General features: G+C 35.4%; 2 protein-coding genes across 5 annotated transcripts in view; one reads left to right on the top strand and one right to left on the bottom strand.

The window, feature by feature from the left end:
- Window positions 1–6575: 6575 nt before the first annotated feature.
- Window positions 6576–15384, bottom strand: NDUFB3 (NADH:ubiquinone oxidoreductase subunit B3). 4 transcript variants are annotated; one of them, XM_042949682.1, is made up of 3 exons: window positions 15139–15384; window positions 8768–8909; window positions 6576–6864 (listed from the first exon to the last, which is right to left on the bottom strand). In XM_042949682.1, exons 1-3 carry the CDS (start codon window positions 15158–15160, stop codon window positions 6708–6710), a joined length of 321 nt encoding a protein of 106 aa, XP_042805616.1. In that variant the 5' UTR covers window positions 15161–15384; the 3' UTR covers window positions 6576–6707. The 4 variants fall into 4 exon arrangements, with proteins under 4 accessions (XP_042805616.1, XP_042805618.1, XP_042805617.1 ...); XM_042949684.1 differs by lacking the exon at window positions 15139–15384 and adding an exon at window positions 15052–15121; XM_042949683.1 differs by lacking the exon at window positions 15139–15384 and adding an exon at window positions 14889–15045.
- Window positions 15189–15423, top strand: part of FAM126B (family with sequence similarity 126 member B) — a 90094-nt gene continuing 89859 nt past the window's right edge. The window contains exon 1 of the mRNA XM_042949668.1: window positions 15189–15270. The gene's annotated coding sequence lies outside the window, so the exon portion shown is untranslated. The remainder of the gene's footprint in view (window positions 15271–15423) is intronic.

Below are 15423 nucleotides of genomic sequence, written 5' to 3'. Positions count from 1 at the left end.
ATGATGACTACATGCTATCATGAGTTAATATAGCAGATCAATGTACTCTGTTTTCCTTTTTTTTATGTTTCAAGTTTTTATTTAAATTCTACTTAGTTAACATATAGTGTAATATTAGCCCACTCCCCACTCACGTCCCCTCCAGCAACCCTCATTTTGTTCTCTAGAGTTAAGAGTCTTTTATGGTTTGCCTCCTTCTCTCTCTCTCTCTCTCTCTCTCTCTCTCTCTCTCTGTCTCTCTCTTTTTCAGATCAATGTGCTCTTAGGGCAGGGTTCATTGTACTGATAGTGGGTCCAAGTTCATATTTTGGTCTTCTTGATTTTTTTTTTTTTTTTGGTTGACTTTTTTCATGACTAGATCATTGTATTCACCTAGTAATGATGCTGACAGGGTTCATAGCTCTGTTATTTTCTTTTTGTTTGCTTGTTTTTGCATTATTGGTATTAGCTTCAATCAGCAATGTCTTTGTGAAAATCTTTCTAAGCCACTTAGCTACTTCTTGAAGATTAGTTTAGTTAAAACTAATTAATTGATAACAAATTCCACAAGCCAAGCACATACAAAGTACAGTCTGTAACAATTTGCTGAAAAGTTCCTTTATTGTCTGCTTTGAAGGGTAGAACTCCCACTTCCCCTTTAAGACAGCTTATTTACTTTTCAGCATACAGATCTTTTACATCTTTGGTGAGGTTTGTTCCTAGGTATTTTATGGTTCTTGGTGCAATTGTAAATGGGATCGTTTTCTTGATTTCTCTTTCTATTGCTTCATTATTGGTGTATAGAAATGCAACCGATTTCTATACACTGATTTTATATCCTGTGACTTTGCTGAATTCATATATCAGTTCTAGCAGCTTTTTGGTGGAGTCTCTCAGGTTTTCCATGTAGACTATCATGTATGTCATCTGCAAAAAGTGTAAGTTCGACTGCTTCTTTGCCAATTTGGATTCCTTTTATTTCATTTTGTTTTGTGATTGCTGAGGCTAGGACTTCCAACACTATGTTAAAAACAATGGTGAGAGGGGCGCCTGGGTGGCTCAGTTGGTTAAGCGTCTGACTTCAGCTCAGGTCACAATCTCATGGTCCGTGAGTTCGAGCCCCGCGTCGGGCTCTGGGCTGATGGCCCAGAGCCTGGAGCCTGCTTCCGATTCTGTGTCTCCCTCTTTCTCTGCTCCTCCCCCGTTCATGCTCTCTCTCTGTCTCAAAAATAAATAAACGTTAAAAAAAAAAAATTAAAAAAAAACAATGGTGAGAGTGGACATCCCTGTCATGTTCCTGATCTCAGGGGAAAAGCTCTCAGTTTTTCCCCAGTGAGGATGATATTAGCTGTGGGCCTTTCATACATGGCTTTTATGACGTTGCAGTATGTTCCTTCTATCCTGACTTATGAAAGGAATTGACGAAGACAAAAAGAAATGGAAAAAAACATTCCATGCTCATGGATTGGAAGAACAAATATTGTTAAAATGTCAATACTACCCAATGCAATCTAAATATTCAATGCAATCCTAATCAAAATTGCACTGGCATTCTTCTCAGAGCTGGAACAAAAAATCCTAAAATTTGTATGGAGCCACTAAAGACCCTGAATAGCCAAAGTAATGTTGAAAAAGAAAAACAAGGCAGAAGGCATCACAATCCTGGACTTTAACCTCTACTATGAAACTATAATCATCAAGGCAGTGTGGTATTGGCACAACAACAGATACACAGACTGATGGAATAGAATAGAGAATCCAGAAATGGACCCACAAATGTATGGCCAACTAATCTTTGACAAAGCAGGAAAGAGTATCCAATGGAAAAAAACCAGTCTCTTTAGCAAGTGGTGCTGGGAGAACTAGACAGCAACGTAAAGAAGAATGAAACTGGACCACCTTCTTACACCATACACAAAAATAAACTCAAAATAGATGAAAGACCTAAATATGAGACAGGAAACCATCAAAACCCTAGAGTAGAAAATAGGCAACAACCTCTTTGACCTCAGCTGCAGCAACTTCTTACTCAACACATCTACAAAGGCAGGGAAAATAAAAGCAAAAATGAACTATTGGGACCTCATCAAGATAAAAAGCTTCTGCACAGAAAAGGAAACAATCAACAAAACTCAAAGGTAACCAATGGAATGAGAGAAGAATTTGCAAATGACATATCAGATAAAGCGTTAGTATCCAAAATCTATACAGAAAATATCAAAGTCAACACCCAAAAAACAAATAATCCAGTGAAGAAATGGGCAGAAGACATGGATAGACACTTTTCCAAAGAAGACATCCCGATGGCCAACAGACACATGAAAAGATCAGTCATCATCAGGGAAATACAAATCAAAACCACATTGAGATACCACCTCACACCAGCTAGAGTAGCAACAACAGATGTTGGTGAGGATGTGAAGAAACAAGAACCCTCTTGCACTGTTGGTGAGAATGCAAACTGGTGCAGAAACAGTGTAGAGGTTCCTCAAAAAAATTAAAAATAGAATTACCCTATGACCCAGCAATAGCACTACTAGGAATTTATCCAAAGGATACAGGAATGCTGATTCATAGGGGCACATGTACCTCAGTGTTTATAGCAGCGCTATCAACAATTACCAAATTATGGGAAAAGTCCTAATGTCCAGCAACTGATGAATGGATAAAGATGTGGTATGTATATACAATGGAATACTACTTGGCGATGAATAAGAATGAAATCTTGCCATTTGCAGCAACATGGATAGAACTGGAGAGAATTAAGCTAAGTGAAATAAGTCAGTCAGAGGAAGACAGATATCATATGTTTTCACTCATATGTGGAATTTGAGAGACTTAACAGACCATAGGGGAAGAGAAGGGGGAAAATAGTTTCAAACAGAGAAGGAAGCAAATCATAAGAGACTGTTAAATACAGAGAACAACCTGAGGGTTGAAAGGGGGGGTGAGGGAGGAGGAGAAAATGGGTGATGGGCATTGAGGAGGGCACTTGTTGGATGAGCGCTGGGTATTGTATGTAAGTGATGAATCATGGGAATCTACTCCTGAAACCAAGGGCACAGTGTCTACACTGCATGTTAGCTTGGAACAATGGAACATTGGATTCCACTTGGAATCCACAAAATGAGAGGAAATCCCACTGTCAATCTGTACAATAAACATTAGTAAAATTGAATTCATTTTTATTAAATATGAAAAAAATATATGTAAGCTTAAATGATGCTGCAATAAACATAAAGCTGCATATACCTTTAAAAAAAAAAAAGAAAAAAATACGTATGTAAGCTTAAATGTTTTCTCTTATCTCCCCAGTAGATGGTCTTGCACATTCCCTGAGTTATGTATATTCCATTTGGGGGACCATCATGTTAGAAAATGAATCTATAATCTGATAACCAACTTTTTAAAAGAAAATGGTAAATATCAGAAATAGGGAAGAAAAGGAGAAGAATCAAGGATAGCACTGAAATTATTTTTACCGGAATACTTCTCTCTAGCTCCTAATTAAGCAGGCCTTGCCAATGTCCTCTCTCTATGAAGTTAAACAAATTTACATTAATATCAGACTGCATTTCCTTTAAAACCCAATACATAGCATCTTCATTTCCACAGTATCATTAAAATCTACATTTGATGGAAGCAGCAAGTGGATGACTGTAAATACACCCCATGGCTGTAAATATATATTGAACACTAAGTTCTGCTTGTTTCTACTGCTTCCATCATGCCAATATCCTGCAAACCCTTCTTTTCCTTTTTCATTTTCTTCTAATTTTTTCTTCTATCATATTAACCACTCACACGGTTAAGTTCCTATTCTTTCCATGTTTTTGTCTTTACATATATTCTCTATACCACCTTGTCCCCTGAAGTGCTCTCTCATGTTACTTTTTTAAAAATGTGTGAACCTCTTTCATTAGGTGTATCAAAATAGAGTTTCCTTCAAAGTACAGGGATACAGGGGCACCTGGGTGGCTCTGTCAGTTGAGCATCTGACCCTTGATTTCAACTCACGTCATGATCTCATGGTTCCCAACCATGAGCCCCAACTTGAGTCTCACGTTGAGCCCCCGTGTCAGGCTCCATGCTGACAGTCTGACAGCACAGAGTCTGCCTGGGATTCTCTGTCTCCCTATCTCTCTGCCCCATGTGCACGTGTGTGTTCTCTCTCTAGCTCTCTAAATTAAATAAACTTTAAAAGCAAAACAAAGTACAGGAATACAGAAAAATTACTATATTCACTATTTGTTGTTTTTCATTAAATATTACATGCCATAATTTAGATTTTTAAAAATCCTTACAGTTTACTTCAAGCATAATTAGATAGTTCTGAGAAAAGATCCAAAAGAATAATTCTATGGCATCTTATAGTACTTATCACATACCAACATGATAGCTAATGTAATATAGTGGTTACTATGGAGTCAGACCTGGGTTGAAAATTTAACTCTGGAACTTACTAGCTGTGCCATCATAGGCTTTGTTACTTTACTATGGACTTGCCTTACATACAAAATGGGGCTAATAATACTTTTACATATAATCATCTACAGTGCTTATTTATGAGGCTAATACTTAATTAACATTATTTCCAATTGTCCTTTGATCATACATTTTAAGAATGAGTATCACATTTAACTGGTTCTAGTCCAAGCAATGGCAGTAGCTAAGATGACAGTGATTTGTGTGCTTTGCAGCTCCCAAGGAATTAAAGCAATAGTTTTCAAAGTAATAGAATGTAAGGAAAACTTCACTCCTTGCTTCCAGAAAAAATTGTGATAGATAAGAAAAACTCAAAAATAGGAGAAAAAAATTATTGTTTTTCTCTATCATAAATGTGTCAAGCACTGCACTTTCCATCTTTTCTGCACCTAACCCAGCAAATGAGTTTACTCATAGCTATTCGGGGTATCTACTTTTTTTTTTTTTTTTTTTTAAAGTAAGTTCTACACCCAACGTGGGGCTTGAACTTATGACCCTGAGATCAAGAGTCACACACTATATTGATTGAGCAAGCCAGGCACCCCAGGTTACCTACTTCTTAAGTGAGCTTTGATAGTTTTGTCTTTTTATGTTTATTTATTTTTGAGAGAGAGCGAGAGCGAGACAGAGGGTACCCATTTTAATCTCTACACCCAATGTGGGGCTCAAACTCACACCCCCAAGATCAAGAGTCATATGCTCCACCAACTGAGGCAGTCAGGTGCCCCTAACAACCTGTGTTTTAATTGGAAAGTTTTAGAGTTTCAATTTTAGACCACTTACATTTAATGTAATTATTCATATGATTAAGTTTAAATCTACCATCTTGCTATTTTTATTTTTCCTCTTGTTCTTTGTTCCTTTTTAAAAACTTTCCTTATCTTTTGCAGTCTTTTTTTATTATTTCATTTAACCACATTCCATTTACTACTATCAGCTTATTGGGAATTCTTACCTCATGTATTTACTGATTTCTCAAGTTTAGGTTTATAAAGAAGAAATTAACAAAGGAAAAAAAATATCCTGGAGTTTTATATTAACTTTGTTATTCAAGAAAAAATATTACCTCTCTTCAACAAGCTCAGTTTTAAGTCTTAACTTTACTTAGAAATTTAATTAAAATTTAAAAATTCAATGTAGGAAAAATGTGGTTTATTGTTAGAAATACAGGGGAAAAATGTCAAACTTTTCACATCATGAGGATAATGAGAACTAAGGCAAGAGTAGATAACATCACAATAAAGAAAAATGAACACAGTACATGGATATGTCAACCAGAACTGGGCTGTAAATTGTTTTATAGTATAATCTATACCACCTGCGGAGGATGGTAAAAACAGCAAGGCCAATTCCCATCTAAAAACATACTGGAGTGCACTCATGTTCATAGTAGCATTATTCACAATAGATAAAATGTAGAAGCAAACCATGTGTCCATCAATGGTTGAATGGATAAGCAAAATTTAGCATACACATACAATAGAATACTATTCAGATTTAATAAGAAAGGAAATTCTGACCCATGCTACAATATGGATGAAACTTGAGGACATTATGCTAAGTGAAATAAGCCAGTTACAAAGGGACAAATACTTTATGGTTCCATTTAGGAGGTACTTTTGAGTAGTCAAAATTATAGAGACAGAAAGTGGAACAGTGGTTACCAATAGTTGGGAGATGGGGAAATGGGGACTTATTTAATAGGTGTAGACTTTCATTTTAAAAGACGAAAAGTTATGGGGATGGATGGTGGTTATGGTTACACATTTTGAATGTATTTAGTACTACAGACTGCACACTTAAAAGTAGTTAGATGGCAAACATTATAACAACTAAAAAAACCTGAAAAAACAGAAAACAAAACCTGTTAAAACATATCCATTTGGTCAGATATATGCTAGTGTTCTGATTGTGCAGAATGCACAACTGCTGGTACTCAATCCCCCACATATTTCAAACCAAATCTGATATGGCTTGAGACTTTAAATAATCTCTACACCAAATGTGGGGCTTGAACCCATGACCCCAAGATCTAGAGTCCCATGCTCTACCAACTGAGCCACCCACATGCCGCAAGACATTTTTTTTTTTTAATGACAAAAAAGACCAGCAAATGTATTCATACTTTATTAAATCTTAATAGTATTTTTAGGGAAAAACACACAGATGAGTAGGGTACATTGAAGAAATCTTATTTTTATAGGAGAGTTAAGAAGCCTTTAAGATACTTTCAGGTATTATCTTCAATGATGCTTCTTCTCTTTTTTCTGGGACTCCAGGTAATATTCAGCCCCTACAGCTACCACAAATGCAGCAAATCCCCATTTGAATCCTTTTAATAATGCACCAACAAAGGAAACATTGTTTGCAAAGCCACCCATGTATCTCCAAGCTTCATTGCTAGAGGAAAAAAAAGGGAAAATTATAATCACACATAACTTATGTACATTCACTGAGTAAAACAGACTTAATTTTCATCTAACAGACTTAAATGCAACCCTATATAAGATTATCTAAGTGGATCACAATAGGAGTCTTTTGTGACATAAGATAATTAGGTCTATATGCCCACGTTTCACATATAAAACAGAAGAAAAAAGACTTGATGATTTCACACTTCACAGCCATTAATAATCAGGATTTTATAGAATTCCCAAATGTAAGACTCACTTCAGCCTATTCATTACCGGTCAGCTGTGTGGCTTTGCCCACAACAGTCATTACAGCATCATATAAAGAGAAGTTAGAAACTTGGGTATTAAACTTTGCTCTGCCACTTAGATTCTTCACAGCCTCTTAGGCTGCACAAGTTACTTAACCTGTCAGGGCTCGCTTCCACTTTTACTCAATGATGATTACTATCTACCTTATAGTGTTATTATAAAGATTAAACAGGGTAAAGTATGATATATTCTGGCACAGAGGGTATGTAACACTCAACATTATTATTACTATTCCAGAGGCTCACAGCTTTTCCCTGTCATAGCAGACTGAGCTTTAGAAGACTGACTTCCTGCCCTGGCAATCATTCTTCAGAGTATCCTGAACAGAGAAGTAAACAGAAGTCAAAGACCTCTAGTGAAAAAAAGTCTCTCACAGATAGGGATGAGTAAGTGGAAAAAATCATGTTATAAAAAACAAAATACACTTAAACTCTAAAAAATCTGACTTACTAGAATACATGACAGCTAATCACATCTAATTCAGATACCAAAACCAGACAAAGATATCAGAAGAAAACTATAGAATAATATCCATCATGAACATAGATGCAAATATTCTCCACAGAATTTTGGAAAACTGAATCCAGTAATATATGAAAGGATACTAACATCATGATGAAAGGTTTATAGTTCAGGAATGCAAGATTTGGTTTGAGATTTTAAAATCAGTAAGAGTAATTCATCATATTAACAGAACAAAAAAACAATGTGAGCATCTCAGTAGCTGCAGAAAAAGCATTTACCACTAAAGAGAACTCCACAACTTGATGAAGGGCATCTATGACCACCCTCCAACTAATATATTTAGTGGTGAAAGACTGAATGCTTTCCCCCAATTAGCAACAAGGCAAGGATGTCTGCTTACACCACTTTTATTCAACATTATACTAGCAGTGTTAGCCAGAGTAATAATACAAGAAATAAAAAGTTTACAAATTGAAAAGGAGGAAGTAACACTGATTTTAGACAAAAGGATCATTAAGTAAATTCTAAGAAATCTGTAAAAAAAATCTGTTAGAAGAAAAATGTGAATTTAGCAAAGTAACAAGATACAAAGTCAATCTATAAAACTCAATTGTGTTTCCACATATTAGCAAAGAAAATTGAAAATTTATGTTTAACAATACCATTTACAATAGCACAAAAATATGGAATTCAAGATAAAATTAACAAAATCTACATAAGACTTGTATATAAAATAAAACACTGCTGAGAAAATTAAACAGAATCTAAACTGTCCATAGACTACAAGACTCAATAGTGTTAAGACACCAAGTTTCTTTTTTTTAGTTTTTATTTAAATTCCAGTTAGTTAACAGACAGTGTAGTATTAGTTTCAGGTATACTATATAGTGATTCAACTTGTTAAGACATCAATTATCCCTAATTGAGCTATGAGTTAATGTGATCTCAATTAAAATTCAAGCAGCCTTAGTAGAAACTGAAAAGCTCGTTTTAAAATTTAAATGTAAATACAAAGAACCTAGAATAGCTAAAACAATTAAAAAAAAAGAAAGAAAAGGAACTTAGATACTGATCCTCTAGAATAAATTCTATCTGAATTATTTAATTATTCTTACCGGCCCCATGGATCCCTTAGCCCTCGTGCAGCCAGCTTCTCCTGGACAGTTTCTAATGGTGTCCCTTCTATCTTCCATTGTTTATAATCTGGAAGTTTTAGTTTACCATGACCATGTTCATGTCCATGTCCATGGGCCATGTCTAAACGATAAGATTAACATAAAAGAGAAATATGCAGATGGTAGATATCAAGCACCCAAGTTTACTATGCAGATTGTAGATATAAAATACCTAAACATTTGTTAATATTTTAAAAGAAGAGTCAAATAAATATTTGAAAATTCTGAGTTAATAGGTTTTACAAACAGCATCTTATTACATAACTAGTTTACGTTCACTTAGGAAATACACATGTACAAATTTTAAAAGGAAAAAGTCAATATTCCCACCATTCAGAGATACCCATTTACTTTTGTTCCTTTCATTTTAAGAACAGCAAACATTTATTGTGCTCTCTGCCAGGAGCACCAAAGTGCTTTAACATGTATTAACTCCATTACTCCTAAAACAACTCTTTGAACTTAAATTCCAGTAACTGTCACCATTTTACAGATGGAGACAACGAAGCTCCAATAAGGCAACTTTCTGAAGGTAACAAAAGTCGTAAATGGTCCAACTGGTTTTGAACCTTGCAGTTTGGTTTCACAGCCCTTTCCCCTAACTTCCAAGCAATAATACTGTTCCTTCTTTCTAGTCCTTTTATAATGTGTAAATATGCATAGCGACAATGTTGTACATACTGTTTTGTTACCTGCTTTGTTTAGATGATTCTTTTAAAATGCAGTGTTACTGTGTTTAAGTATTTAAGATCATATGCACTTTTTCTGTAAAGAGCCAGATAGTAAATATCTTGGCCTTTGTGAAACAAAAGGTAAAATCAAGGATATTTTGTAGGTGGGGCGCCTGGGTGGCTCAGTCAGTTAAGCGTCTGAATCTTGGTTTCAGCTCAAGTCATGATCTGTTTGTGAGCTGGAGCCCCACCTTCAGTGCAGAGTCTGCTTAGAATTTCTCTCTCCCTGTCTCTCTTTGCTCCTCCCTGGCTTGCTCTCTCTCTCTCTCTCAAACAATAAATAAATAAACATTTTTTAAAAAGGGTGTTTTGTAAGTAGTTACATAATGAGAGAAAAATTTTTTTTCAAAATATAAGAATAACTGAGTACAATTTTTTGTAAAACAGGTCTGATGAAAAAAATTAAATTCCCTTTTTTTAGGGATAGTATTTTGCTTAACTGGGGCATAAAGTTAGTGTTCCTTAGTTATCAAATTCATTCCAAACGTTCATCTGTAAAAACCAGTCTTAGCTCACGGGCAGTACACAAACAGGCAATGGGCTGGATTTGCCCAGCAGGCTTTGGTTCGCTGACTACTGAATTAGATCAATGGAGACCTTAGGACTCCAAAGGCTCCTTAAATAAAATATGCCTGTAATGGTTATAATAAAGACCAAATTTACTAGTGTTTTTTGTTTGTTTATTTATTTATAATCTCTACACTCAAGGTGGGGCTTGACAACCCCAGATCAAGAGTCACATGCTCTACTGACTGAGCCAGGCAGGAGCCCCACCCACTAGTGTTACTGTTATAGATAATGTAAAAATAAACTTCAGGTCAGTCCCCAGTTAAATTGTTATGAATTTCAAATTAAGGGGGTATGAATTAATACCCCCTTTTCTTTAAGGTTACCAGTAGCAATTCTATAATCACCACTCTCCAGAAATAAAACCAAACCAAATAATCACTACCATTATTTCTGCATTTATAACTATGAACAGGCCCAATAATAAGGCAGGGCTCTTACACTGCATTTTAGAAGACAGAGGTAATTATTACATAGTGTATACTAAAGACACATTATGTGAAATGCTCATACCATTAAACAATAGTTCTCAGAATATGGGGGGAGGGTGGGAATTATACATAGTAATTCTGACAAATTAACCAACCCTTTATATTTAGACATATTAAGATAATCACAAAACATTATTTTGATGATTTTTACATTTAAAAAAGAATAAAAACCAAGCTACCAAACACAAGCTAGAACAACATTCACAATTTCAAGTGAAAACATCTGATCCATTATTTCCTTATTATTATTATTTGGTGGATTCAATAATATAAAGGGAAAAAAATTACAGTTTCAGATTTCAGGCTAACTTTTGAGATTCAATACATTATTATAAAAGAAATAATTTTAGAAGTATTTAATTAGAATGATGTCTTGGCTTCTTCAAACCATGTTTTAAAAAACTTTTTTTGTTTAATGTTTCATTCAAAAATCTTTAAAGAGATTACAAGACAAACCCTCATTTTGGCAAGTATCAATTCTAGAATATTAACTCTAATTGACCATCGATATACTTGGAAAAGAACACAAAACATCAACATTTTTTGATAAAATAGCTTGACCTGGGAAAATGAAAATGGAAGCATTACCATGCATGAAGGCTATTTCAAAGTTACAATATTACTATGTTCAAAATACTAAGTAATGTGGGAGATAAATCTTTGAAAGAAAACATGAAAGTATACATACACTCATTTCTCCTAATTTCTTTTAATAAATTCAATATGTTTTCTCTTTTACCTCATTAAAATATTTCAGAAAGAGTCCCTTACTAAATCGAATATTTCAATGACTTTTCAAAAAGTTGAACACAATTTCTAGGGAAACTTTTGTTTTCTTTTAAAAATTATTTCCACTTATATTCATACAATGGAGTATTACTCGATAATCAGAAAGAATGAAATCTTGCCATTTGCAGCTATGTGGATGGAACTGGAGGGTATTATGCTAAGTGAAATTAGTCAGAGAAAGAAATGACTTCACTCATATGAGGACTTTAAGAGACAAAACAGATGAACATACGGGAAAGGAAACAAAAATAATATAAAAACAGGGAGGGGGACAAAACAGAAAAGACTCATAAATATGGAGAACAAACTGAGGGTTGCTGGAGGGGTGTGGGAGGGGGGATGGGCTAAATGGGTAAGGGGCACCAAGGAATCTACTCCTGAAATCATTGTTTCACTATATGCTAACTAATTTGGATGTAAATTAAAAAAAATTAAAAATATAATTAAAAAAAAGAATACAAACACAGGAAAAAAAATTATTTCCACTTCCAATAGTCATAAATCAAACAATGATATCCTGATCACTTGAAGGAAGTTCAGAATTCTACTTAAGTGCAGACTTTAGTGCTATATAGATCTGACATCAAGTCCTGGATGCACCATTAATAGCTATAAACTCCTGGGCCTATCATTTAATCTCTCTGAACTTGTTTCCTCATATAACATGAGCATAAAACCTACCTTGCAAGATTGTGAGATTTGAGGAAAACACATTGTGATGTGCTTTCCACTTTCGTACCCAGGTGGTAAAAATGTGACTTAGCACAACCATTGTGAAAAACTGGCCTGACCTAGAAATGTTGAGCATCTGAATACCTTAAGGTCTAGACCTGCACTATTCAGTATCATAGCCACTAGGACTTAAAGTGTGGCTAGAATTTTTATGTCATTTTAATTTAAATTTAAAATCGGATCCTCAAGTCAGTTATTGGAAATTTTTTTTTATGTTTACTATTTTTGAGAGAGAGAGAGGAGAATGAGCGGGGCAGAGAGAGAGAGAGAGAGAGAGAGAGACAGAATCTGAAGCAGGCTCCAAGCTCTGAGCTGTCAGCACAGAACCCAACACAGGGCTCGAACCCACAAACCACAAGATCATGATCTGAGCTGAAGTCAGACACATACTTAACTGCCGGAGCTACCCAGGTGCCCTACAAAATTTGTTTTTAAGGTTTATTTATTTTTGAGAGAAAGTGTGCAAGGGGGAAGGGGCAGAGAAGGGGGGGGACAGACAATCCGAAGCAGGTTCTGTGCTGACAGCAGCAGGCCTGATGCAGGGCTCAAATGCATGCACCGTGAGATCATGATCTGAGCCAAAGCCGATGGCTCAACCAACAGAGCAACCCAGATGCCACAGTTACTGAAAAATTTTTAAAGTGTGTTTGGAACAATTCAGGTGAACAAATCTGTTTTTTCAACTGTAAACTTTACAAAATATAAACACTGGATCAAGTGTTTATATTTATGAAAACTTACAAAACAAAAATATTCTGCAAGTGTAAAATACATTGGTTTTGAGATGGTATAAAGAAAATGTAAAATATTTCATTAATAACTTTTAATACGGATTACATCCTAAAATAATATTTGAATATACTGGGTTAGATAAAATATATAATTAATTGTTTCTTTTTACCTTTTTAATATGGTAACTAGAAAACTGTAAATTATATGAGCTCTTGCCTTATATTTGGATAGCACTGTTATTAAAAAAACTCATGTTTTTTTATATGTAACAATAGAAATATACATATATTTTTAACAATATATGTATTTTATAAAAATCTTTTTAGCCACATTGTTTATGTGGCTAGCCCCAAACTGTAAATGACCCTAACATCCCACATTAATGAATTATGGAATAGACACATTACAGAATACCTAATGAAAAACTACATGCAAAAGTATGAACAAATCTCACAAATAAAGAAGGGAGAGTAAAAAAAAAGATAAATACACTTTGATCCCATTTATATAAATTGAAAAGCCAAACAATTCATTTTTTAGAAATGCATCATAGATGGAAAAATTAAAGTAAAAAAAAAAAAAGTAAAGTAAAAAAAGTGAATGTTTATGACAAGTCAGGACAGTAGTACATCTTGGTGAAGGAGATAGAATCATAGAAGCTCAGACAGGGAGCTTCTAAGGCAGTGTTTTTCAATCTAGTTTTTAATTCTTGCACCCCAAAGGAGCATTTTTGGATATTTTTTTTCCCTTATGATGTTTTCATTCCTCCCCCTCCAATGAAATTTTAATACCACAGATATACTGTATATCTGCTTACATACCATGGCTCTTTGGAGGGCCACAAACCATTGTAGTCTTTGTTATTTGTTTTGTCTTTAAGATTTTTTTTCACCTCTCCTCCAAGAACAAACTTTCACCTCCTTGAAGGGCAATCACCTCTGCTGAAAATGCAAGTTCTAAGTTATTGGCAATGCTTTATTTTCTAACCTGAAGGGTGGTTACACAGGGTTTGCTTAATTATAATTATTTAAATGTATTTATGTTTTATACACCCTTCTGTTATGTAAACTTCACAATAAAAACTAAAATTAGATAAAATAACAAATTATGCCAAGGACTCAACAACGGATAATTATTTCAGTTTCAGAACCGTTCAGACAAAAAAATCCAGCAAGGTCATTAGTGCTACAAAGAAAGAACATGTGATCATGAAATTTTAAAAAAGCTATCTTCTTGTGTTTGGAGTGAACCTGTAATTTGGTGACCAACCTCCACTAACCTGGCCTGGCATATTTTCCCTGACTATGAAATAAGAGGATAATAGGGGCGCCTGGGTGGCTCAGTTGGTTGAGCATCCAGCTTCATTCAGCTCAGGTCATGATCTCACAGCTCCTGAGTTTGAGACCCCCATCGGGCTCTGTGCTGACAGCTCACAGCCTGGAACCTGCTTCGGATTCTGTGTCTCCTACTCTTTCTCTCTCTCTCTGCCCCTACTCCACTCATGCTCTCTCTAAAATAAATAAACATTAAAAAACGAAAGCTTAAAAAACAATTTAAAAAATGAGGATAATGCCACTTACAGTACATGTAATTTTATGGTTTTCCAACGACTTTCAAGTACATATCCCAACTACCCCTCATTTTTAAACTTGTGAATAAGAACATTAGAAAATAAAAGACAAGTGAACTTTTAGTGTCCTCTCCAGTCCCTGCGCCTACTTATGTGTAATTTAAAAATAGTAACCACTCTATAAAACTGAATGTGATTTTCGTACACTGCTTTCTGCATAAACATTCACACCAGAAAAAAAGCCTTGCCTAAAACCATACATGCTTGTTGTGAGGCAGATATTCCAATTATTCTTATTTTACAATTTCTAGATTTGAGGCTGTTCTGATTTTATTCAGTTCAAAGGTAAACCAGAAAACATGCGGCGGGGGTTTGCGGGTGGGAAAGGAGGAAAAAAGTATAAGCACAGTAACTCTCACCACTTTCTTCTACAAACTACCCCTAATTACCCCAGGACTTCATTGTTCTCTCTTGCTAGTTCTTCGATCTTCTTCCCTCGAGGTACATACTCTCAGGCTCTTTCCCCGTTTAGTCTCTCCCTTTTGTACAATCCCCAGAATACAGTCTCACTCTTATTCCTGATCAAGAAGTCTCCCACCAACTCTAATTTACCTGACAGCAATCTGACCTCTCACGACACTCAATTAACCCTCCAGCCGGAGCCAAGCGGAAACGGAAATTGTCGCCTGAGTGACTTACCGCAGGAAAGCAGAGAGGCCATTTAACGTTCCGCACTGGGTCACGGATTCCTGGACTCAGTGGAGGGTACATGGAGAATGCTGGAAGCCGACATTTTTTTCCGCACACCTGTGCATCAGTGGTCTGACTGAGGTAAGAGTAATTGTAGAGGACAGAATGGCAGGGAAAGAGTGATGTTTTCCTTGCTTGGAGACCGGAATCCTTAGACACTGCACAGAGGGGAGGACCGCAGACATACTCCAGCCAATAAGTGAGGCAGTTGTTGAGCGCGGATTCACCCAATGG

This window comes from Panthera leo, chromosome C1 (genome assembly GCF_018350215.1).
Source record: "Panthera leo isolate Ple1 chromosome C1, P.leo_Ple1_pat1.1, whole genome shotgun sequence".
Taxonomy (NCBI): domain Eukaryota; kingdom Metazoa; phylum Chordata; class Mammalia; order Carnivora; family Felidae; genus Panthera; species Panthera leo.
The sequence above is the reverse complement of the archived record's forward strand: the minus strand, read 5'-3'. Positions and strand labels throughout refer to the sequence as shown.